The sequence below is a fragment of the Oncorhynchus keta genome, chromosome 15 (assembly GCF_023373465.1).
Source record: "Oncorhynchus keta strain PuntledgeMale-10-30-2019 chromosome 15, Oket_V2, whole genome shotgun sequence".
Classification (NCBI taxonomy): Eukaryota; Metazoa; Chordata; class Actinopteri; order Salmoniformes; family Salmonidae; genus Oncorhynchus; species Oncorhynchus keta.
Genome location: NC_068435.1, coordinates 6,503,637 through 6,531,234, shown reverse-complemented (window position 1 = coordinate 6,531,234; position 27,598 = coordinate 6,503,637). Strand labels below are relative to the sequence as shown.

At 42.5% G+C, this 27,598-nt stretch overlaps 1 protein-coding gene across 1 annotated transcript; it reads left to right on the top strand.

Annotated features, from left to right (window-relative positions):
- Positions 1-9,562: 9,562 nt before the first annotated feature.
- Positions 9,563-25,949, top strand: LOC118380021 (noelin-3-like). The gene is made up of 7 exons (XM_052464282.1): positions 9,563-10,019; positions 16,869-17,012; positions 17,579-17,734; positions 18,518-18,737; positions 22,230-22,336; positions 23,802-25,001; positions 25,262-25,949. The coding sequence occupies exons 1-6, from the start codon at positions 9,948-9,950 to the stop codon at positions 24,477-24,479; spliced, it is 1,377 nt and encodes a 458-aa protein (XP_052320242.1). The 5' UTR covers positions 9,563-9,947; the 3' UTR covers positions 24,480-25,001; positions 25,262-25,949.
- Positions 25,950-27,598: the final 1,649 nt, after the last annotated feature.

Sequence of the window (27,598 nt, the reverse complement as noted above, 5' to 3'; positions counted from 1 at the left end):
AGAGTCATTGACAGGACTGAGCATCAGAGAGAGAGAGTCATTGACAGAACTGAGCATCAGAGAGAGAGAGAGTCATTGACAGAACTGAGCATCAGAGAGAAAGAGAGAGTCATTGACAGAACAGAGCATCAGAGAGAGAGAGAGAGAGTCATTGACAGAACAGAGCATCAGAGAGAAAGAGAGAGTCATTGACAGAACAGAGCATCAGAGAGAGAGAGAGAGTCATTGACAGAACTGAGCATCAGAGAGAGAGAGAGAGAGAGAGTCATTGACAGAACAGAGCATCAGAGAGAGAGAGAGAGTCATTGACAGAACTGAGCATCAGAGAGAGAGTCATTGACAGAACTGAGCATCAGAGAGAGAGAGAGTCATTGACAGAACAGAGCATCAGAGAGAGAGAGAGTCATTGACAGAACAGAGCATCAGAGAGAGAGAGAGAGTCATTGACAGAACTGAGCATCAGAGAGAGAGAGAGAGTCATTGACAGAACTGAGCATCAGAGAGAAAGAGAGAGTCATTGACAGAACTGAGCATCAGAGAGAGAGAGAGAGTCATTGACAGAACAGAGCATCAGAGAGAGAGAGAGAGTCATTGACAGAACAGAGCATCAGAGAGAGAGAGAGAGTCATTGACAGAACTGAGCATCAGAGAGAGAGAGAGAGTCATTGACAGAACTGAGCATCAGAGAGAGAGAGAGAGAGTCATTGACAGAACTGAGCATCAGAGAGAGAGAGAGAGTCATTGACAGAACTGAGCATCAGAGAGAGAGAGAGAGTCATTGACAGAACAGAGCATCAGAGAGAGAGAGAGTCATTGACAGAACTGAGCATCAGAGAGAGAGAGAGAGTCATTGACAGAACAGAGCATCAGAGAGAGAGAGAGAGTCATTGACAGAACTGAGCATCAGAGAGAGAGAGAGAGTCATTGACAGAACTGAGCATCAGAGAGAGAGAGAGTCATTGACAGAACAGAGCATCAGAGAGAGAGAGAGAGTCATTGACAGAACTGAGCATCAGAGAGAGAGAGTCATTGACAGAACTGAGCATCAGAGAGAGAGAGAGAGAGTCATTGACAGAACAGAGCATCAGAGAGAGAGAGAGAGTCATTGACAGAACAGAGCATCAGAGAGAGAGAGAGAGTCATTGACAGAACTGAGCATCAGAGAGAGAGAGAGTCATTGACAGAACTGAGCATCAGAGAGAGAGAGAGAGTCATTGACAGAACTGAGCATCAGAGAGAGAGAGAGAGTCATTGACAGAACAGAGCATCAGAGAGAGAGAGAGTCATTGACAGAACTGAGCATCAGAGAGAGAGAGAGAGTCATTGACAGAACTGAGCATCAGAGAGAGAGAGAGAGTCATTGACAGAACTGAGCATCAGAGAGAGAGAGAGAGAGTCATTGACAGAACAGAGCATCAGAGAGAGAGAGAGAGTCATTGACAGAACTGAGCATCAGAGAGAGAGAGAGAGTCATTGACAGAACTGAGCATCAGAGAGAGAGAGAGAGTCATTGACAGAACTGAGCATCAGAGAGAGAGAGAGTCATTGACAGAACTGAGCATCAGAGAGAGAGAGAGTCATTGACAGAACAGAGCATCAGAGAGAGAGAGAGAGAGTCATTGACAGAACTGAGCATCAGAGAGAGAGAGTCATTGACAGAACTGAGCATCAGAGAGAGAGAGAAAGTCATTGACAGAACTGAGCATCAGAGAGAGAGAGAGAGTCATTGACAGAACTGAGCATCAGAGAGAGAGAGAGAGTCATTGACAGAACTGAGCATCAGAGAGAGAGAGAGAGTCATTGACAGAACTGAGCATCAGAGAGAGAGAAAGAGTCATTGACAGAACTGAGCATCAGAGAGAGAGAGAGTCATTGACAGAACTGAGCATCAGAGAGAGAGAGAGAGTCATTGACAGAACTGAGCATCAGAGAGAGAGAGAGAGTCATTGACAGAACTGAGCATCAGAGAGAGAGAGAGAGTCATTGACAGAACAGAGCATCAGAGAGAGAGAGAGTCATTGACAGAACTGAGAAACAACGACAACAATCAGAACGTACATTTGTTATACCACCACTTAGTTCTCTTTGTTTGCAATCATGTTTGTTACACGTCACGTTATATCTCACAGTACATGTTGTGTTACATGTTATATGTTGTGTTACATGTTATGTTCTGTGTGTGTGCCAGTTTTCTCAGCGTGTTTGTTGGAAAAGTGAATCATCAATTAATCTGTTAGTTGATCATCCATGTTCATCCCATATGGTGGTAGTCAGTGAAGACACATGGCGCTCTGGCAAACAGTGAACAACTTAACATTCAGAAGAACAGGGCTGAGCAGACACTGAAACTTAACATTCAGAGGAACAGGGCTGAGCAGACACTGAAACATAACATTCAGAAGAACAGGGCTGAGCAGACACTGAAACTTAACATTCAGAGGAACAGGGCTGAGCAGACACTGAAACTTAACATTCAGAAGAACAGGGCTGAGCAGACACTGAAACTTAACATTCAGAAGAACAGGGCTGAGCAGACACTGAAACTTAACATTCAGAAGAACAGGGCTGAGCAGACACTGAAACTTAACATTCAGAAGAACAGGGCTGAGCAGACACTGAAACTTAACATTCAGAAGAACAGGGCTGAGCAGACACTGAAACTTAACATTCAGAAGAACAGGGCTGAGCAGACACTGAAACTTAACATTCAGAAGAACAGGGCTGAGCAGACACTGAAACTTAACATTCAGAAGAACAGGGCTGAGCAGACACTGAAACTTAACATTCAGAAGAACAGGGCTGAGCAGACACTGAAACTTAACATTCAGAAGAACAGGGCTGAGCAGACACTGAAACTTAACATTCAGAAGAACAGGGCTGAGCAGACACTGAAACTTAACATTCAGAAGAACAGGGCTGAGCAGACACTGAAACTTAACATTCAGAAGAACAGGGCTGAGCAGACACTGAAACTTAACATTCAGAAGAACAGGGCTGAGCAGACACTGAAACTTAACATTCAGAAGAACAGGGCTGAGCAGACACTGAAACTTAACATTCAGAAGAACAGGGCTGAGCAGACACTGAAACTTAACATTCAGAAGAACAGGGCTGAGCAGACACTGAAACTTAACATTCAGAAGAACAGGGCTGAGCAGACACTGAAACTTAACATTCAGAAGAACAGGGCTGAGCAGACTGAAACAGAACTGAAACTGAAACTAACATTCAGAAGAACAGGGCTGAGCAGACACTGAAACTTAACATTCAGAAGAACAGGGCTGAGCAGACACTGAAACTTAACATTCAGAAGAACAGGGCTGAGCAGACACTGAAACTTAACATTCAGAAGAACAGGGCTGAGCAGACACTGAAACTTAACATTCAGAAGAACAGGGCTGAGCAGACACTGAAACTTAACATTCAGAAGAACAGGGCTGAGCAGACACTGAAACTTAACATTCAGAAGAACAGGGCTGAGCAGACACTGAAACTTAACATTCAGAAGAACAGGGCTGAGCAGACACTGAAACTTAACATTCAGAAGAACAGGGCTGAGCAGACACTGAAACTTAACATTCAGAAGAACAGGGCTGAGCAGACACTGAAACTTAACATTCAGAAGAACAGGGCTGAGCAGACACTGAAACTTAACATTCAGAAGAACAGGGCTGAGCAGACACTGAAACTTAACATTCAGAAGAACAGGGCTGAGCAGACACTGAAACTTAACATTCAGAAGAACAGGGCTGAGCAGACACTGAAACTTAACATTCAGAAGAACAGGGCTGAGCAGACACTGAAACTTAACATTCAGAAGAACAGGGCTGAGTAGACACTGAAACTTAACATTCAGAAGAACAGGGCTGAGCAGACACTGAAACTTAACATTCAGAAGAACAGGACGAAACTTCCTGACTCTTGTCGATTTCGTAAAGGTCCAATACAGTTGTTTTTTAAAATCTCAATAGCAAATCATTTCAACCACCCTGCTGGATTGCCTCTGAAGGTAAGCAGGGTCGGTCCTGGTCGGTCCCTGGTGCTGCTAGAAGTCAAAATCAAATTGATTCATAAAGCCACATTTTCGTACATTTTAATTTTTTAATTTTTAATTTTACCTTTATTTTACTAGGCAAGTCAGTTAAGAACAAATTCTTATTTTCAATGACGGCCTAGGAACAGTGGGTTAACTGCCTGTTCAGGGGCAGAACGACAGAATTGTACCTTGTCAGCTCGGGGATTTGAACTTGCAACCTTTCGGTTACTAGTCCAACACGCTAACCACTAGGCTACCCTGCCGCCCCAAATACATCAGCTGATATCTCAAAGTGCTGTACAGAAACCCAGTCTAAAACCCCAAACAGCAAGCAATGCAGGTGTAGAAGCACGGTGGCTAGGAAAAACTCCCTAGAAAGGCCAAAACCTAGGAAGAAGCCTAGAGAGGAACCAGGCTATGTGGGGTGGCCAGTCCTCTTCTGGCTGTGCCGGGTGGAGATTATAACAGAACATGGCCAAGATGTTCAAATGTTCATAAAGGACCAGCATGGTCCAATAATAATAAGGCAGAACAGTTGAAACTGGAGCAGCAGTACGGCCAGGTGGACTGGGGACAGCAAGGAGTCATCGTGTCAGGTAGTCCTGAGGCATGGTCCTAGGGCTCAGGTCCTCTGAGAGAGAGAAAAAGAAAGAGAGAATTAGAGAGAGCACACTTAAATTCACACAGGACACCGAATAGGACAGGAGAAGTACTCCAGATATAACAAGCTGACCCCAGCCCCCCGACACATAAACTACTGCAGCATACATACTGGAGGCTGAGACAGGAGGGGTCAGGAGACACTGTGGCCCCATCCGAGGACACCCCCGGACAGGTTTCTCAGTGTTCTCAGAGATGAGACTCTGACGAACACGATGTTGTTCTCGGTTTTGCTATACGACCCCCACAAGCGTCTTGGGACTCGTCTGAAGTCGGTACAGCCGATCTGCCAACTTTTGTCTGTAGCATCCAAACAGACTAATATGACCGCTCTGAGGAAAGGTGAGAGTCTCAAGGATGCCCACAGACCTCACAAAACTCTTCTGACGGTCCTGTGATACCAGACGAAAACATTTATGATATAAATATATAAATATTATATAAGAAGACTGTTTAGTGCCACAAAAAGGGGGGTAAATACATTTTAAAAATCATAATAATAATAATGATGTTTCCTGATCTTTCTCACATATAAGAAATACATTTTAGAACAAAATTTCTTTAGATTTTCTGTTGTTCCATGTAGTTAATCTGTTATTCATTGTGTTTGTATGGGCTAATAGCAGTAAGGACTACCTGTTGTTCCATGTAGTGAATCTGTTATGCATTGTGTTTGTATGGGCTAATAGCAGTAAGGACTACCTGTTATTCATTGTGTTTGTATGGGCTAATAGCAGTAAGGACTATCTGTTATTCATTGTGTTTGTATGGGCTAATAGCAGTAAGGACTATCTGTTATTCATTGTGTTTGTATGGGCTAATAGCAGTAAGGACTATCTGTTATTCATTGTGTTTGTATGGGCTAATAGCAGTAAGGACTATCTGTTATTCATTGTGTTTGTATGGGCTAATAGCAGTAAGGACTACCTGTTATTCATTGTGTTTGTATGGGCTAATAGCAGTAAGGACTATCTGTTATTCATTGTGTTTGTATGGGCTAATAGCAGTAAGGACTACCTGTTATTCATTGTGTTTGTATGGGCTAATAGCAGTAAGGACTACCTGTTGTTCCATGTAGTGAATCTGTTATGCATTGTGTTTGTATGGGCTAATAGCAGTAAGGACTACCTGTTATTCATTGTGTTTGTATGGGCTAATAGCAGTAAGGACTATCTGTTATTCATTGTGTTTCTATGGGCTAATAGCAGTAAGGACTATCTGTTATTCATTGTGTTTGTATTGGCTAATAGCAGTAAGGACTATCTGTTATTCATTGTGTTTGTATTGGCTAATAGCAGTAAGGACTATCTGTTATTCATTGTGTTTGTATGGGCTAATAGCAGTAAGGACTATCTGTTATTCGTTGTGTTTGTATGGGCTAATAGCAGTAAGGACTATCTGTTATTCATTGTGTTTGTATGGGCTAATAGCAGTAAGGACTATCTGTTATGCATTGTGTTTGTATGGGCTAATAGCAGTAAGGACTACCTGTTATTCATTGTGTTTGTATGGGCTAATAGCAGTAAGGACTACCTGTTATTCATTGTGTTTGTATGGGCTAATAGCAGTAAGGACTACCTGTTGTTCCATGTAGTGAATCTGTTATGCATTGTGTTTGTATGGGCTAATAGCAGTAAGGACTACCTGTTATTCATTGTGTTTGTATGGGCTAATAGCAGTAAGGACTATCTGTTATTCATTGTGTTTGTATGGGCTAATAGCAGTAAGGACTATCTGTTATTCATTGTGTTTGTATGGGCTAATAGCAGTAAGGACTACCTGTTATTCATTGTTTTGTATGGGCTAATAGCAGTTTCTGTTATTCATTGTGTTTGTATGGGCTAATAGCAGTAAGGACTACCTGTTATTCATTGTGTTTGTATGGGCTAATAGCAGTAAGGACTATCTGTTATTCATTGTGTTTGTATGGGCTAATAGCAGTAAGGACTACCTGTTATTCATTGTGTTTGTATGGGCTAATAGCAGTAAGGACTATCTGTTATTCATTGTGTTTGTATGGGCTAATAGCAGTAAGGACTACCTGTTATTCATTGTGTTTGTATGGGCTAATAGCAGTAAGGACTACCTGTTATTCATTGTGTTTGTATGGGCTAATAGCAGTAAGGACTATCTGTTATTCATTGTGTTTGTATGGGCTAATAGCAGTAAGGACTACCTGTTATTCATTGTGTTTGTATGGGCTAATAGCAGTAAGGACTATCTGTTATTCATTGTGTTTCTATGGGCTAATAGCAGTAAGGACTATCTGTTATTCATTGTGTTTCTATGGGCTAATAGCAGTAAGGACTATCTGTTATTCATTGTGTTTCTATGGGCTAATAGCAGTAAGGACTACCTGTTATTCATTGTGTTTGTATGGGCTAATAGCAGTAAGGACTATCTGTTATTCATTGTGTTTCTATGGGCTAATAGCAGTAAGGACTATCTGTTATTCATTGTGTTTCTATGGGCTAATAGCAGTAAGGACTATCTGTTATTCATTGTGTTTCTATGGGCTAATAGCAGTAAGGACTACCTGTTATTCATTGTGTTTGTATGGGCTAATAGCAGTAAGGACTATCTGTTATTCATTGTGTTTCTATGGGCTAATAGCAGTAAGGACTATCTGTTATTCATTGTGTTTGTATGGGCTAATAGCAGTAAGGACTACCTGTTATTCATTGTGTTTGTATGGGCTAATAGCAGTAAGGACTATCTGTTATTCATTGTGTTTCTATGGGCTAATAGCAGTAAGGACTATCTGTTGTTCCATGTAGTGAATCTGTTATTCATTGTGTTTCTATTGGCTAATAGCAGTAAGGACTACCTGTTGTTCCATGTAGTGAATCTGTTATGCATTGTGTTTCTATGGGCTAATAGCAGTAAGGACTACCTGTTGTTCCATGTAGTGAATCTGTTATGCATTGTGTTTCTATTGGCTAATAGCAGTAAGGACTATCTGTTATTCATTGTGTTTGTATGGGCTAATAGCAGTAAGGACTATCTGTTATTCAATGTGTTTCTATGGGCTAATAGCAGTAAGGACTACCTGTTGTTCCATGTAGTGAATCTGTTATTCATTGTGTTTGTATGGGCTAATAGCAGTAAGGACTACCTGTTGTTCCATGTAGTGAATCTGTTATTCATTGTGTTTGTATGGGCTAATAGCAGTAAGGCCACAAAAACATTTTTATCAAATAATTTTCTTATATATTTTTGGGATACTTCAAGGGGTCTTAAAGTTCTAAATCTATTTTAGGAAATTGATCTTTGATCGCCTCTCTGCCTCCAATAGTCCTGTATGTCCACTTTGAGACACTGTAGCCAGTATACATCTAAGATAACTCGAGAAATGTTTCATTTTAATATATTTTTTTCAATAAAAAAAATGTGAATGAAAACTATTTGTCTCTTGCTGATTGACAACAAAGACTTTATTGAAGAATCCCTACGAAAAGGGCCGTAGACTTCCGTTCTGAACTTTGGCTGGCGTTCAGAAAAAGATGTTGTGTACCCGATCAGACGGAAAAAAAAACTAAACTGAAGTCTAAAACTAAACAGAAACATCACAAAATGTCTTCATAATAGATGAACGAACTCAAGCGAACTGTTTCGGGCTGGGTAACGTTTAGCCTGCCCTGAAGCTGATGGATTCGTTGCCATATAAATGTCCCGAGCTAAAAAGTGAGCCACATTCGTGGAAAGTACATTGAGCCAAAGCGGTAATTTGAGCCACCCTTGTTTCTAGGAAATAAATACACATAAAGAAGCAGTGACCAAAGTTAAATTCGTAATGTAGGGCTCAACCTGGGTTGTGACATCACCTAGGGTATAGACATCACCTAGGGTATAGACATCACCTAGGGTATAGACATCACCTAGGGTATAGACATCACCTAGGGTATAGACATCACCTAGGGTATAGACATCACCTAGGGTATAGACATCACCTAGGGTATAGACATCACCTAGGTATAGACATCACCTAGGGTATAGACATCACCTAGGGTATAGACATCACCTAGGGTATAGACATCACCTAGGGTATAGACATCACCTAGGGTATAGACATCACCTAGGGTATAGACATCACCTAGGGTATAGACATCACCTAGGGTATAGACATCACCTAGGGTATAGACATCACCTAGGGTATAGACATCACCTAGGGTATAGACATCACCTAGGGTATAGCCATCACCTAGGGTATAGACATCACCTTTACATCATTATAGACTAGGGCTCAATTCAGAATGTTGGAAATCACTCCCATTTAACTCATGAGTTGAAAATCGAAATGAATTGGCCACACCCCACAGGAAGTACAGTATAATTAGAATTTGAGTTTGAGTGACAGGAAGTAGATTTTAATTCAGTGCAATTCAAAGAAAGATTCCATTCTGTCGTAGAACACGAGACTCTCATTCAATCTGACAGGTCACACTTCTAGATAACAAAGAATATATCACTTTTCTCTGGAAAAAATGTACATTGACTACTTTAGCCTTAGTGTTTAGAATAGACAATTATACTTCCACCAACTATTTAATTTAAAAAAAAAAAAAAATGTAAAGGCTTTATGGACAACTTGAGGGTTAAGCTAATTCATTCAGGGAAATGTTGTATTTTCCAATATTTAACAAAATGTAAGTGATTACTTAAGTATAATAACTTAGAATATCTTATATGCATGTATTTAAATATCTCTCTCTACATTCAATTTAAGGGATTTATTGCCATGGGAAACATGTTAACATTACATTGTTTATGCAGATATTTACATGTTTAGCTCTCTCTCTCTCTCTCTCTCTCTCTCTCTCTCTCTGTGTGTCTGTCTCTCTGTCTGCCTCTCTCTCTGTGTCTGTCTCTCTCTCTCTCTCTGTGTCTGTCTCTCTGTCTGTCTCTCTCTCTCCAGTGTAGGATATTTATCACAAATTCACAATTGTGCCTTTATTGATCACAATAATAAATCTTCACATCCACTTTCCCTGTACATCGCTGATGTTTCACCACCCCTTCTGCTACCACAAACTTTTCCACCTCGTACTCAGTCACGAGCGGCTGGTGTTGTCTCTCGCGCTGCCTGCGTAGCGCGTTCGAAGCAGTGGTAAATGTGATGACTAGTCTGCTGGCATTGATCTACCTTCCCTCTTTCTCTGGAGCCGTCAAAGAGCCATAACCAGTCATCTTCCACGCTGACTGAGCGACGTGCTTGAAACAGAACCGAGACAAAACCCGTCCGTGGGCAAAAATGCGAGCGCTGTCCGTGGTGCTGAACCCGCTGCTGTTTCTACTGCTGTTCGGCGACTATTACCCTTCTGTGGTGAGTTGAGTTTCCACTGACTGCCCTTTTCATCGGCAAGACGTGAGGAGTTAGACTATGATTTTAGATTTTGGAAAAAAAAAAAAAACTGCATTATTATACTTTTAGACAGATAGACTGATATGATGTTGTGGATTTGAAGTTCGTATTGAAATGGGAACGATGTTGAGAACACAAATACAAGCTTTCTCTGTTTTCATTGTTTGAAACGTCTGTCAGCCGTTCAGTGGTTTTTACAGTATTGTAATGCTTTTCCCTCTGAACTGTTGCGTGGTGTGTTTTGAATACATTTTTCTTTATATATTTAAGGGCAAATTTGGCAGAACACCCTTAATAAATATATTATATATATTGTTTAAATTGAACTGATTAATGACTGTTAAGACAAAGAGAAACAGACAGCTGCATTTGCCTTGTTATTGCTGTCAGACAGATTGTTCAGTCTCCACCACACCTCCGTCTTTATCACTCTCCCTCCCCCTCTCTCTCTCTGCCTCCTCCCCTCTGTCTCTCTCTCTCTCTCTCTCTCTCTCTCTCTCTCTCTTCTCTCTCTCTGCTCTCCCTCTCTCTCTCCCCCCTCTATTTCTCTTTCTCTCTCTCTCTCTCTCTCTTCTCTCTCTGCTCTCCCTCTCTCTCCCCTCTATTTCTCTCTCTCCCCTCTCTCTCTCTCTCTCTCTCTCTCTCCCTCTCCTCTCTCTCTCTCTCTCTCTCTCTCCTTCTCTGTCTCTCTCTCTCTCCTCTCTGCTCTCCCTCTCCTCTCTCTCTCTCTCTCTCTCTCTCTCTCTCTCCCCTCTATTTCTCTGTCTCTCTCTCTCCTCTCTGCTCTCCCTCTCTCTCTCTCTCTCTCTCTCTCCTCTCTCCTCTCCCTCTTCCCCTCTCTCTCTCTCTCTCCCTTTGCCAACATCACTGTATATGACTGTATTCTGATATTGATTCTTGGAAGTTGCCAGAGAAGTAACTATTTTTTAATGTTGGGTTCAATCATGATACAACACAATTACACTGACCAATTTCCTATTGGTTCTAAATAGAGAGACTATCTAAGACAGCGATGGGCAACTTTACTGGGCATGGGGGGCTACAAAACAATCTGAACTTGTCATGAGGGACCATAGTGGCTTGCGGGTCTGTGTACCCACATCCATGCCCACACATGGAGGAAGAGCAGGCCTTTTCGGGGCCTGAAGCAACATTTTGTTGGGAGGCACCTCCCCACCTTGAGAGCAAAACATTTTAGCACACTCCCTTCCCCTTTCTTGATAGTATAGAGATTTTTTTTAAAGTATACGATTTAGAGCTAATTTCGTGCAATTCTACATATTTTGCCGTAGGGTAGAGAGAAATGTCTGCTGTCTTTAATATGATATCTGAGTGAAAGTGACTAACAAAATCAATGGGGGGCCCCCTGGTCGGTAATTCTACCATGATTACTTCAAGTGTAGATAGCTGGAGTTTTGGCTTGCCTAGTGACATCACCAGGTGACAAATACATTATTAGACCAATAAGAAAGGAGAGTTCCAAACCTCTCTTCCCAATAACAGCTAGTTTTCAGTTGTACCCTCCCCACTCAGTCCACTCCCAGACAGTACTAGCAAAAATTATTGTTTAAGAAAATTGCTCTTTGCGAAGAAACCATTTTTAGTTTATTTTTGACCATTTAAATGAATATCTATTTATACATTTAATCACAGTAAGGTACTTAATTGTTACCCAGAAAGGATTTGATATTGTGATAAAAAAAACAGCTGCAATGAACCTTTAAATATACATTTAGATTATTAAAAAAAAAACATGTCTATATGTTGAGGATCACACCCTACTTTGTAGTGCGCGTCATCGGTTGAAACACAACGTGCTCTTAAATCCCCGGATGGGATTTAACATTTCAATCATGGTTCCATCAAATGGACCCAAACCTTCAGACCACTGCAATTTAAATTGAATTGAAATTATAACATCTTATTACTACCACAAAGATGGCCGCCGGTCCAGCACACCATCGAATGTCAACATAAATGGCCATGGCTATTGATTTACCTAGGGTATAGACATCACCTAGGGCATAGACATCACCTAGGGTATAGACATCACCTAGGGCATAGACATCACCTAGGGTATAGACATCACCTAGGGTATAGACATCACCTAGGGTATAGACATCACCTAGGGTATAGACATCACCTAGGGTATAGACATCACCTAGGGTATAGACATCACCTAGGGCATAGACATCACCTAGGGTATAGACATCACCTAGGGTATAGACATCACCTAGGGTATAGACATCACCTAGGGTATAGACATCACCTAGGGTATAGACATCACCTAGGGTATAGACATCACCTAGGGTATAGACATCACCTAGGGTATAGACATCACCTAGGGTATAGACATCACCTAGGGTATAGACATCACCTAGGGTATAGACATCACCTAGGGTATAGACATCACCTAGGTATAGACATCACCTAGGGTATAGACATCACCTAGGTTATAGACATCACCTAGGGTATAGACATCACCTAGGGTATAGACATCACCTAGGGTATAGACATCACCTAGGTATAGACATCACCTAGGGTATAGACATCACCTAGGGTATAGACATCACCTAGGTATAGACATCACCTAGGGTATAGACATCACCTAGGGTATAGACATCACCTAGGGTATAGACATCACCTAGGGTATAGACATCACCTAGGGTATAGACATCACCTAGGGTATAGACATCACCTAGGGTATAGACATCACCTAGGGTATAGACATCACCTAGGGTATAGACATCACCTAGGTATAGACATCACCTAGGGTATAGACATCACCTAGGGTATAGACATCACCTAGGGTATAGACATCACCTAGGGTATAGACATCACCTAGGGTATAGACATCACCTAGGGTATAGACATCACCTAGGGTATAGACATCACCTAGGGTATAGACATCACCTAGGGTATAGACATCACCTAGGGTATAGACATCACCTAGGTATAGACATCACCTAGGTATAGACATCACCTAGGGTATAGACATCACCTAGGGTATAGACATCACCTAGGGTATAGACATCACCTAGGGTATAGACATCACCTAGGTATAGACATCACCTAGGTTATAGACATCACCTAGGGTATAGACATCACCTAGGGTATAGACATCACCTAGGGTATAGACATAACCTAGGTATAGACATCACCTAGGGTATAGACATCACCTAGGGCATAGACATCACCTAGGTATAGACATCACCTAGGGTATAGACATCACCTAGGTATAGACATCACCTAGGTATAGCCATCACCTAGGGTATAGACATCACCTAGGGTATAGACATCACCTAGGGTATAGCCATCACCTAGGTATAGACATCACCTAGGGTATAGACATCACCTAGGGTATAGACATCACCTAGGGTATAGACATCACCTAGGGTATAGACATCACCTAGGGTATAGACATCACCTAGGGTATAGACATCACCTAGGGTATAGACATCACCTAGGGTATAGACATCACCTAGGGTATAGACATCACCTAGGGTATAGACATCACCTAGGGTATAGACATCACCTAGGGTATAGACATCACCTAGGGTATAGACATCACCTAGGGTATAGACATCACCTAGGGCATAGACATCACCTAGGGTATAGACATCACCTAGGGTATAGACATCACCTAGGGCATAGACATCACCTAGGGTATAGACATCACCTAGGGTATAGACATCACCTAGGGTATAGACATCACCTAGGGTATAGACATCACCTAGGGCATAGAAATCACCTAGGGTATAGACATCACCTAGGGTATAGACATCACCTAGGGTATAGACATCACCTAGGGTATAGACATCACCTAGGGTATAGACATCACCTAGGGTATAGACATCACCTAGGGTATAGACATCACCTAGGGTATAGACATCACCTAGGGTATAGACATCACCTTTACATCATTATAGACATAACCTAGGGTATAGACATCACCTAGGGTATAGACATCACCTAGGGTATAGACATCACCTTTACATCATTATAGACATAACCTAGGGTATAGACATCACCTAGGGTATAGACATCACCTAGGGTATAGACATCACCTAGGGTATAGACATCACCTAGGGTATAGACATCACCTTTACATCATTATAGACATAACCTAGGGTATAGACATCACCTAGGGTATAGACATCACCTAGGGTATAGACATCACCTAAGGTATAGACATCACCTAGGGTATAGACATCACCTTTACATCATTATAGACATAACCTAGGGTATAGACATCACCTAGGGTATAGACATCACCTAGGGTATAGACATCACCTAGGGTATAGACATCACCTAGGGTATAGACATCACCTAGGGTATAGACATCACCTTTACATCATTATAGACATAACCTAGGGTATAGACATCACCTAGGGTATAGACATCACCTAGGGTATAGACATCACCTAGGGTATAGACATCACCTTTACATCATTATAGACATAACCTAGGGTATAGACATCACCTAGGGTATAGACATCACCTAGGGTATAGACATCACCTAGGGTATAGACATCACCTAGGGTATAGACATCACCTAGGGTATAGACATCACCTTTACATCATTATAGACATAACCACACAGATACTGTGTGTTAACCAGACAGATACTGTGTGTTAACCAGACAGATACTGTGTGTTAACCAGACAGATACTGTGTGTTAACCAGACAGATACTGTGTGTTAACCAGACAGATACTGTGTGTTAACCAGACAGAGACTGTTAACCAGACAGAGACTGTTAACCAGACAGATACTTTTAACCAGACAGATACTGTGTGTTAACCAGACAGATACTGTGTGTTAACCAGACAGATACTGTGTGTTAACCAGACAGATACTGTGTGTTAACCAGACAGATACTGTGTGTTAACCAGACAGATACTGTGTGTTAACCAGACAGATACTGTGTGTTAACCAGACAGATACTGTGTGTTAACCAGACAGATACTGTGTGTTAACCAGACAGAGACTGTTAACCAGACAGAGACTGTTAACCAGACAGATACTTTTAACCAGACAGATACTGTGTGTTAACCAGACAGATACTGTGTGTTAACCAGACAGATACTGTGTGTTAACCAGACAGATACTGTGTGTTAACCAGACAGATACTGTGTGTTAACCAGACAGATACTGTGTGTTAACCAGACAGATACTGTGTGTTAACCAGACAGATACTGTGTGTTAACCAGACAGATACTGTGTGTTAACCAGACAGATACTGTGTGTTAACCAGACAGATACTGTGTGTTAACCAGACAGATACTGTGTGTTAACCAGAGAGATACTGTTAACCAGACAGATATTGTGTGTTAACCAGACAGATACTGTGTGTTAACCAGACAGATACTGTGTGTTAACCAGACAGATACTTTTAACCAGACAGATACTGTGTGTTAACCAGACAGATACTGTGTGTTAACCAGACAGATACTGTGTGTTAACCAGACAGATACTGTGTGTTAACCAGACAGATACTGTGTGTTAACCAGACAGATACTGTGTGTTAACCAGACAGATACTGTGTGTTAACCAGACAGATACTGTGTGTTAACCAGACAGACACTGTGTGTTAACCAGACAGATACTTTTAACCAGACAGATACGGTGTGTTAACCAGACAGATACTGTGTGTTAACCAGACAGATACTGTGTGTTAACCAGACAGATACTGTGTGTTAACCAGACAGATACTGTGTGTTAACCAGACAGACACTGTGTGTTAACCAGACAGATACTTTTAACCAGACAGATACTGTGTGTTAACCAGACAGATACTGTGTGTTAACCAGACAGATACTGTGTGTTAACCAGACAGATACTGTGTGTTAACCAGACAGATACTGTGTGTTAACCAGACAGATACTGTGTGTTAACCAGACAGATACTGTGTGTTAACCAGACAGATACTGTGTGTTAACCAGAGAGATACTGTTAACCAGACAGATACTGTGTGTTAACCAGACAGATACTGTGTGTTAACCAGACAGATACTGTGTGTTAACCAGACAGATACTGTGTGTTAACCAGACAGATACTGTGTGTTAACCAGACAGATACTGTGTGTTAACCAGACAGATACTGTTAACCAGACAGATACTGTGTGTTAACCAGACAGATACTGTGTGTTAACCAGACAGATACTGTGTGTTAACCAGACAGATACTGTGTGTTAACCAGACAGACACTGTGTGTTAACCAGACAGATACTTTTAACCAGACAGATACTGTGTGTTAACCAGACAGATACTGTGTGTTAACCAGACAGATACTGTGTGTTAACCAGACAGATACTGTGTGTTAACCAGACAGATACTGTGTGTTAACCAGACAGATACTGTGTGTTAACCAGACAGATACTGTGTGTTAACCAGAGAGATACTGTTAACCAGACAGATACTGTGTGTTAACCAGACAGATACTGTGTGTTAACCAGACAGATACTGTGTGTTAACCAGACAGATACTGTGTGTTAACCAGACAGATACTGTGTGTTAACCAGACAGATACTGTTAACCAGACAGATACTGTGTGTTAACCAGACAGATACTGTGTGTTAACCAGACAGATACTGTGTGTTAACCAGACAGATACTGTGTGTTAGCCGATGGCCACATGACGGGACTCTTGGATTGGTTATTTGTTGTCTTGAAGAATATCCATCAGAGACCATTTTACTGAGTAATGAGCTCAGTGTGTGTGTGTGTGTGTGTGTGTGTGTGTGTGTGTGTGTGTGTGTGTGTGTGTGTGTGTGTGTGTGTGTGTGTGTGTGTGTCTGTTTGTGTGTAGACAGTCAAGCCTAAGGAAGGCTGGCAGGTGTACAGCTCGGCCCAGGATACAGAGGGGAGGTGTATCTGTACAGTGGTGGCTCCTGAACAGAACCTCTGCTCCAGAGACGCCAAGGAGGGACAGCTCCGTCAGCTACTGGAGAAGGTTCTAGATACACACACACACACACACACACCCTATGAACCAACGTCACTAGCATTACTCTCTATCTATGATATTAATCTATGAAATATGGGCCTTTAATGTATTCTGTCTGTATAGCAGGCCAGGGGGTTTCCCTATCCTCTTCACTGTGGTCCAGTGTGGTAATGTTAACACTAATGTACAAACATGCCTTAGGGCAGTTTCAACCAGGCCATTTCAGGATCCCATCATTGGAATCAGAGGAGTGTGGATAATGTAGCTCAGAGTTCTAGTTTGATGTAGTGGTGAGTTTGTTGGTTATTTTTTGTAGAAGTCAAACACAATGGAGGAAGCATTGTAATTAACTGTTGGTTGAACTTGGTCCAGACCCGTTCCACACCAACTGATGAGCTATAAAAAATTAAAAGAATTTAAAAAAATACACTTCAAAATAAACCCACCACTGTTGTCCCTATCCTTTAAACATAAATCAACCTTAATTGTTTTTTTATTGACAAAAGAAAACCAAAACAGTAGTCAAAACCAATGCCAAAGTCAATGTCTCTTCTTCTTCTCTTGTCCTGTAGGTCCAGAACATGTCCCAGTCAATCGAGGTGCTGAACCTGCGGACTCAGAGAGACTTCCAGTACATCATGAGGATGGAAGGCCAGTTCAAAGAGCTAAGGTCAAAGTTCAGACAGATAGAGACCAACAAGAAGACACAGGTCAACAGAAACTTCCAGGTAAGTCTGTTTGATAGGAAAATTAGAGGAACATTTGCAGGGACATACAATACCCTTTGACACAATGCTAATGCTAATGATTGATGTTCCGGGAAGCTAATGATTGATGTTCCGGGAAGCTAATGATTGATGTTCCGGGAAGCTAATGATTGATGTTCCGGGAAGCTAATGATTGTTGTTCCGGGATGTTAATGATTGATGTTCCGGGAAGCTAATGATTGTTGTTCCGGGAAGCTAATGATTGATGTTCCGGGAAGCTAATGATTGATGTTCCGGGAAGCTAATGATTGATGTTCCGGGAAGCTAATGATTGTTGTTCCGGGATGTTAATGATTGATGTTCCGGGATGCTAATGATTGATGTTCCGGGAAGCTAATGATTGATGTTCCAGTATGATAATGATTGATGTTCCGGAATGCTAATGATGAATGTTCCAGGATTCTAAAGATGAATGACTGATGTTCCGGGATGATAATGACTGATGTACCTGGATGATCATGACTGATGTTCCGGGATGATAATGACTGATGTACCTGGATGATCATGACTGATGTACCTGGATGATAATGACTGATGTTCCTGGATGATAATGACTGATGTTCCGGGATGATAATGACTGATGTACCTGGATGATAATGACTGATGTTCCGGGAAGCTAATGATTGATGTACCTGGATGATAATGACTGATGTTCCATGCAACATTTTGTCCGCTGGGCTTGTGTTTGTCCTTCCACAGGAGTTGAACTGAATGGAATTGAACCCTGTGTTTCCCTCCCTATAGGAGTTGAAGGGTAAGATGGATGCCCTACAGCCTCTGATCCCTGTGTTGGAACAGTACAAGACAGATGCCCAGCTCATCTCCCAGTTTAAACAGGAGATCAGGAACCTGTCCATGGTGCTCACAGCCATCCAGGAGGAGATAGGAACCTATGACTATGAGGAACTACAACAGAGGGTCCTGAATCTGGAGAGCAGGCTACGCAACTGCATGAGCAAACTCAGTGAGTCACAAGCAAACACACGGACAGACACACCAGTGGTGTTCAGGATTAGTGACGTTAGTGACGATCAGGATTCTTCTTTTGACCATGGTTTCTATTATAGCATATTGGATGACTGTCATTCATATTCTATTTACCAAGCTCAATGTTACAGCGATCGGTTTAGGCTACTACAGTGGCTTGCTGTCACGTTCTGACCTTAGTTATTTTGTTATGTCTTTGTTTAGTATGGTCAGGGCGTGAGTTGGGTGGGTTATCTATGTTCCTTTTTCTATGTTTTGGGATTTCTGTGTTTGGCCTGGTATGGTTCTCAATCAGAGGCAGCTGTCAATCGTTGTCCGTCTGTCCTGAGCTGCCAGAGTCGCCCGTCTGTCCTGAGCTGCCAGAGCCGCTCGTCTGTCCTGAGCTGCCAGAGCCGCTCGTCTGTCCTGAGCTGCCAGAGTCGCCCGTCTGTCCTGAGCTGCCAGAGCCGCTCGTCTGTCCTGAGCTGCCAGAGCCGCTCGTCTGTCCTGAGCTGCCAGAGCCGCTCGTCAGCCAGGAGCTGCCAGAATCGCCCGTCACTCCGGCGCTGCCGGAATTGCCCTTCACTCCGGAGCTACACGGACAGACACACCAGTGAATCTCCCGTTCGTCCGATGCTGCCGGAATCTCCCGTCCATTGCTAGGGTCCCCAGTCCGAGGTCGGCGGTGAGGGTCGCTGCCCTAAAGAGGCCACAAAGGCGGTTAAAGAGGCGGAGAAGGACTATGGTGGAGTGGGGTCCCGTGCCAGAGCCGCCACCGCGGACAGACACCCACCCAGACCCTCCCCTATAGGTTCAGGTTTTACGGCTGGAGTCCGCACCTTTGGGGGGGTACTGTCAGGTTCTGACCTTAGTTATTTTGTTATGTCTTTGTTTAGTATGGTCAGGGTGTTAGTTGGGTGGGTTGTCTATGTTCCTTTTTCTATGTTTTGGGATTTCTGTGTTTGGCCTGGTGTGGTTCTCAATCAGAGGCAGCTGTCAATTGTTGTCCCTGATTGAGAACCATATTTAGGTAGCCTGGTTTCACCTTTGAGTTGTGGGTGATTATTTTCTGTGTCAGTGTTTGTTACCACACGGGACTGTTTAGTTTGTTTCTCTTTGTTATTTTGTATTTTGTAGTGTTCAGTTTTTTCATATTAAAATGGACACTTACCACCTGCAAGTTAGTCCGATATCTCTTACTCCTCGTCAGAAGAGGACGAGCGTTACACTTGCAAAAGTATTCACCCCCCTTGGCATTTTTCCTATTTTGTTGCCTTACAACCTGGAATTAAAATAGATTTTTTGGGGGGGGGGGGATCATTTGATTTACACAACATGCCTACAACTTTGAAGATGCAAAATATTTTGCATTGTGAAACAAACAAGAAATAGGACAAAAAAAACAGAACTTGAGCGTAAATATGTGAATTCAAATAGACTTCATTACAATTAAGAAGCAAAGCCGAGCAATACCAATGGAAGAACTGAATCTCCATTCTTAGTGCTCTGCTTTTATACAGTTTTACCCTGACATAAACATCGTCACTCCACTGTATGAATCTGGTTGTCTTGCTTAGTTTCCCATTCTCTTATTGGCTCAGACATTGGGGCATAGATTCTATTGGACACTCCTACTGCAGGTCTAATGGTGCCTATAACTGATTAGCTAATGTTCCTATCCAAAGGTCTTCACAAGTTCAGGTCGATGTTGTCTATGTATGTGTGTTTCCAGTAGCCTTCACAAGATCAGCTTCTACACCTGCATTGCTTGCTGTTTGGGGTTTTAGGCTGGGTTTCTGTACAGCACTTTGAGATATCAGCTGATGTACGAAGGGCTTTATAAATACATTTGATTTGATTTGAGATATGGCCCAGGCCAGTCACATCTTGTGTTGGTCTACCTTGCCTCATCCACACGGATTCCGCTCAGATATGGCCCAGACCAGTCACATCTTGTGTTGGTCTACCTTGCTTCATCCACACGGATTCCGCTCAGATATGGCCCAGACCAGTCACATCTTGTGTTGGTCTACCTTGCCTCATACACACGGATTCCGCTCAGATATGGCCCAGACCAGTCACATCTTGTGTTGGTCTACCTTGCTTCATCCACACGGATTCCGCTCAGATATGGCCCAGACCAGTCACATCTTGTGTTGGTCTACCTTGCCTCATCCACACGGATTCCGCTCAGATATGGCCCAGGCCAGTCACATCTTGTGTTGGTCTACCTTGCCTCATCCACACGGATTCCGCTCAGATATGGCCCAGACCAGTCACATCTTGTGTTGGTCTACCTTGCCTCATCCACACGGATTCCGCTCAGATATGGCCCAGACCAGTCACATCTTGTGTTGGTCTACCTTGCCTCATACACACGGATTCTGCTTACGTTCTATTTGTTTTTACATGTTTACATGGTGGTGGCAGCATCATGCTGTGGGGATGTTTTTCCATCAGCAGGGACTGGGAGACCTGTCAGAATTGAAGGAAAAGTGGGAAACCTGTTCCAGTCTTCTAGAGATTTGAGATTTGTACGGAGGTTCACCTTCCAGCAGGACAATGACCTTAAGCCCACTGCGAACGCAACACTCGAGTGGTTTAAGGGGAAACATTTAAATGTCTTGGAATGGCCCAGACCTCAATCCAATTGAGAATCTGTGGTAGGACTTAAAGATCGCTGTACACCAGCGGAACCCATCCAACTTGAAGGAGCTGGAGCAGTTTTGCCTTGAAGAATGGGAAAAAAATCCCATTGGCTAGATGTGCCAAGCTTATAGAGACATACCCCAAGAGACTTGCAGATGTAATTGCTGCAAAAGGTGGCTCTACAAAGTATTCACTTTGGAGGGGTGAATAATTATGCATGGTCAAGTTTTCAGTTTTTTTTTATGTTATTTCTTGTTTGTAAATATTTTTCAAATTCAAAGTTGTAGGCATGTTGTGTAAATCAAATGAAATAAACCCCCCCAAAAAATCTATTTTAATTCCAGGTTGTAAGGCAACAAAATAGGAAAAATGGCAAGGGGGTGAACACTTTTGCAAGCCACTGTACATGTGGAGGTCTGAAAACTGATCAACTTTGATGTTGGAGTGAACTGTGACGGTCTCTTTAAAGGTGTCTCGTTTTTTGATCCGAATCTAAGCAGTTTCTTACCTGGTACTGGAAATGTATTAAGGGAAACACACCATGTTACGTTTTTGATGTACTTTAGTGTATCAGATAGGCTCATTAGTGAGATGGAGCTGTGTGACCTAGGGTACATCCCAAATGACACCCTATTCCCTATATAGTGCACTAGTTTTGACCAGAGCCCTATGGGAATAAGGAATAGCGTTCCATTTGGATGCACCCTAGGTCACATATTAACTAGATAACAGGTGGAGTGTTCCAGTGGTCAGAGGCATGAAATGAGATGTTAAGAACTAACACAGTCAGGGGAAATCTAATCTGTGTGGTATGTGTGTGTGTGTACGTGTGTGTGAACAGCATGTGGTAAACTGATGAAGATCACTGGACCTGTGACAGTGAAGACCTCTGGTACACGGTTTGGAGCTTGGATGACTGATCCACAGGCCTCCCCTAGAAACAACCGGGTGAGTGGAGGGAGGACAGACCGACAAACAGAGACCGAAAGACAGATGGTTTCTCAGACCAGGGTTTTTTATCTAAACACAGACACAAGTATGATACCTCAGTTTCAAGGGTGTTTATTTAAACCAAAAAGTAAAATAAACCGGTTTCCTCCAGGAGACCTCTTTCGGGTTACCACCTTCTGGCCCCCGGGGAATGCTGTCTCTTTTGGGGTAGAACACAGAGCCCCTTGGTTCTAGCAGACCGTGAGGATGTATATCCGGTAGCAATCTCTCACCTCTTCCAACCTTTCCCTTGGGCTGACCTCCTGGCAGTTTATGGGCCCCTAGATTACTCTCCAGCCTCAATCAGGCTCGACGACACTCCCCCTGGTGGCTAAAGTGCCAAAATCCAGTATTTTGACCCTCCGTCAACCCTGTGTCACTTCTAAAATTTAACCAGTTAATTTTGACCCTTAATCCCAAGTTTATCAAACTTAATCCCAAAATGTGTCAAACTTAATCCCAGGAATTATTTTAATCCCAAAATGTATCTAAACTTAATCCCAAAATTTATCCTAAACTTAATCCCAAGATTTATCCTAAACTTAATCCCAAGATTTATCCTAAACTTAATCCCAAGATTTATCCTAAACTTAATCCCAAGATGTATCCTAAACTTAATCCCAAGATTTATCCTAAACTTAATCCCAAGATTTATCCTAAATTTAATCCCAAGATTTATCCTAAACTTAATCCCAAGATTTATCCTAAATTTAATCCGAAGATTTATCCTAAACTTAATCCCAAGATTTATCCTACATTTGCACCATCATTGTAAAACCCCTAGTTATTTTGTTTCTTTGACAACGTCTGTCCCTCATTTCACGGTCAACACTTTTACGTGAACTGAATTCTCCTCTTAATATGGTAAAACTATTTCTTTACAGAATATTTTTTTCAAAAGAAACATCTAATAGTCAAATAATAGCTTTAAAGCAGGTGTGCTGGTTTCACTCTTTTTGTCCCTTGTCTGGTGTTTTGTGATGGAAAACTGAGTGGAACGAGCATTACAGGTCAACCCTGTTACTAATAGATAGACAGACTAGAAATGTAAATGATGTAAAAAAAAAATGTACGTGAAGCTGGCATTCAAATTGTCACTCCCTGTTGCAAACAACACGCTTCCATTCCTCCTGTCACAAGGGAATTTATGGCTGATCCAAGATGAACCCTGTCACTTTATTTGATACTTAATGTGGACTTCTTACTATAGTATTCATTGTTTTTTAACCTCTTGAGATAGGAAAACATGTTTTATGAAGTTTAACGTTCGTTTTATGACAGAATGTTGAAATTCGGTATAAAATAGTTACAGGACACTTCAAAAGGATTGGTGGAACGACCTATGTGCTATGTTGTGACTAATGTACGTACAGAGTGGACCGTTAAATTGCTAATGTTCTCTTGTACTTGTGTTCTAACCCAGGTCTGGTACATGGATAGCTACACCAACAACAAGATCGTCAAAGAGTACAAGTCCATAGCAGACTTTGTTTCCGGGGCAGAGTCTCGAACCTACAACCTGCCGTTCAAGTGGGCCGGGACCAACCACGTGGTGTACAACGGCTCTCTGTACTACAACAAGGTCCAGAGCAACATCGTGGTGTGTTACCGCTTCGAGACGGGGCGCGTGGTAACCCAGAGAGCCCTGGAGAACGCCGGCTTCCACAACGTCTACCCTTACACCTGGGGAGGCTTCTCCGACATAGACCTCATGGCTGACGAGCTGGGCCTGTGGGCCGTCTACGCCACCAATCAGAACGCAGGAAACATCGTCATCAGCCAGCTCAACCCCGACACGCTACAGATCCTCGGAACCTGGAACACGGAATATTCCAAACGGAACGCGGGGGAGTCCTTTATGATCTGCGGAACACTCTACATCACCAACTCTCACCTGACTGGCGCTAAGGTTTACTACTCGTACTCCACCAAGACCTCCAGCTATGAGTACACAGACATCCCCTTCCATAACCAGTTCTTCCACATGTCCATGTTGGACTACAACGCCAGGGACCGGGCTCTGTACGGCTGGAACAACGGACACCAGGTTCTGTTCAACGTCACGTTGTTCCACATCATCAAGACAGAGGACGATTCCTGAGGAGGAAGAACCTCTGGAACACTGATTAACATTCCTGGTGTTCCGGTGTTCCGTCAGTCATTGTGGGAGTTCTGTTGTTGGGTCTCTAAATGGTATTTTTTGCTCTCTTCTTTTGACAATCCATCTTCGGATCTATTGGCTTCCCTTTCAAATTTCTAATGCAAGAATTACTAAAGATGTTGGCCTCCGAACTCTGAACTGTCTCCCAATGTCATGACAGAGTCATGATATTCTCTGGTAGTCCTACCTAGCAACCCCCATTTTAAATCATCTGTCCCTCTAACGATGACATCATGCCCTGACAGTCTTCCTCATTTTCCTCTCTTTGGACACAAGCCTTTATTTTCACTTTATCCCTTTCCTTTCAGCTACTCTACACTGGACTCTGAGAGATTGTCTGGGCTTGGTAACATGGCTCTGATTGGCTGGGCTTGGGTAACATGCCTCTGATTGGCTGGGCTTAGGTAACATGCCTCTGATTGGCTGGGCTTAGGTAACATGGCTCTGATTGGCTGGGCTTAGGTAACATGCCTCTGATTGTCTGGGCTTAGGTAACATGGCTCTGATTGGCTGGGCTTAGGTAACATGCCTCTGATTGGCTGGGCTTAGGTAACATGCCTCTGATTGGCTGGGCTTAGGTAACATGCCTCTGATTGGCTGGGCTTATGTAACATGCCTCTGATTGGCTGGGCTTAGGTAACATGGCTCTGATTGGCTGGGCTTGGTAACATGGCTCTGATTGGCTGGGCTTGGGTAACATGCCTCTGATTGTCTGGGCTTAGGTAACATGCTTCTGATTGGCTGGGCTTAGGTAACATGGCTCTGATTGGCTGGGCTTGGGTAACATGCCTCTGATTGGCTGGGCTTGGTAACATGGCTCTGATTGGCTGGGCTTGGGTAACATGGCTCTGATTGGTTGGGCTTGGGTAACATGGCTCTGATTGGCTGGGCTTGGGTAACATGCGTCTAATTGGCTGGGCTGGGTAACATGCCTCTGATTGGGTGGGCTTGGGTAACATGCCTCTGATTGGCTGGGCTTGGGTAACATGCCTCTGATTGGGTAACTTGGCTTTTGTATCCATTGCAACAGTATCAATAGGAGCCTTATTCAGTGCAGTCTGTTCTGTAAGTCCATAGGATAACAGGTGTCCTGTCCTGCATGAATGTCTATGATGTCTAGCTCTCTGTGGCTTGCATCCCAAATGGCACCCTAGGTCCCAAAGGGCTCTGGTCAAAAGTAGCACACTATATAGGGAGTAGGATTTCATTTTGGATGCAACCTATATGGCTCTCCTGATAGCATCGAAACTCTGTCTGTGGACTCTCTCGGCAACCATCTCTCTTTCCCACTGTAACACAATTAATGAATATTGTCTGATTATACTGTATATAGATGAACAGGAGAATACACATGAATATACACAATTAGCGTTACATTATGGAAATAAAATGATTATTGTTTTTGATTAAGTATTGATTTGCACCGAATATTAGTTTGTGTTGGAACTGCAGAGATGTAGTATATTTATTTTGTAACTTGATGAGGAATCGATTGTATGTGATAACACATTACGCTAACAGTGGTCTCTACGGGCACCATTCAGACCTAAGATAAGTTGACTTAATACGGACTTAAGTCAAACATTTGACCTTAAAGACGGAATGCGCCGGACGAGGAAACAGCGCCACTGGCCGTCTGCTAAAAAAAACGTACAGTACATATGGTGTTGTTCTATCGCACGTACAATGGTGTCAGAGCAATGGTGTCAGAGCAATGGTGTCAGAGCAATGGTGTCAGAGCAATGGTGTCAGAGCAATGGTGTCAGAGCAATGGTGTCAGATGTGGTGCTCTGGTCAGAGAATGGAACAATGATCAGAGAATGATGATGATCAGAGAAATGATGTCAGAGAAATGATGTCAGAAAAATGATGCCAGAGCAATGATGCCAGAGCAATGATGTCAGAACAATGATGTCAGAGCAATGATGTCAGAGAAATGATGTCAGAGAAATGATGTCAGAGAAATGATGTTAGAGCAATGATGTCAGAGCAATGATGTCAGAGAAATGATGTCAGAGAAATGATGTCAGAGAAATGATGTCAGAGAAATTATGTTAGAGCAATGATGTCAGAGCAATGATGTCAGAGAAATGATGTCAGAGAAATGATGTCAGAGAAATGATGTCAGAGAAATGATGTCAGAGAAATGATGTCAGAGAAATGATGTCAGAGAAATTATGTTAGAGCAATGATGTCAGAACAATGATGTCAGAGAAATGATGTCAGAGCAATGATGTCAGAGAAATGATGTCAGAGAAATGATGTCAGAGAAATGATGTCAGAGAAATGATGATGTCAGAGCAATGGTGTCAGAGAATGGTGTCAGAGGAATGGTGTCAGAGAATGGTGTCAGATAAATGGTGTCAGAAAAATGGTGTCAGAAAATGGTGTCAGATAAATGGTGTCAGAGAAATGGTGTCAGAAAAATGATGCCAGAGCAATGATGTCAGAACAATGATGTCAGAGCAATGATGTCAGAGAAATGATGTCAGAGAAATGATGTCAGAGAAATGTCAGAGCAATGATGTCAGAGAAATGATGTCAGAGAAATGATGTCAGAAAAATGATGCCAGAGCAATGATGTCAGAACAATGATGTCAGAGCAATGATGTCAGAGAAATGATGTCAGAGAAATGATGTCAGAGAAATGATGTTAGAGCAATGATGTCAGAGCAATGATGTCAGAGAAATGATGTCAGAGAAATGATGTCAGAGAAATTATGTTAGAGCAATGATGTCAGAGCAATGATGTCAGAGCAATGATGTCAGAGAAATGATGTCAGAGAAATGATGTCAGAGAAATGATGTCAGAGAAATTATGTCAGAGAAATTATGTTAGAGCAATGATGTCAGAGCAATGATGTCAGAGAAATGATGTCAGAGCAATGATGTCAGAGAAATGATGTCAGAGAAATGATGTCAGAGAAATGATGATGTCAGAGCAATGATGTCAGAGAAATGATGTCAGAGAAATGATGTCAGAGAAATGATGTCAGAGAAATGATGTCAGAGAAATGATGTCAGAGAAATGATGTTAGAGCAATGATGTCAGAGCAATG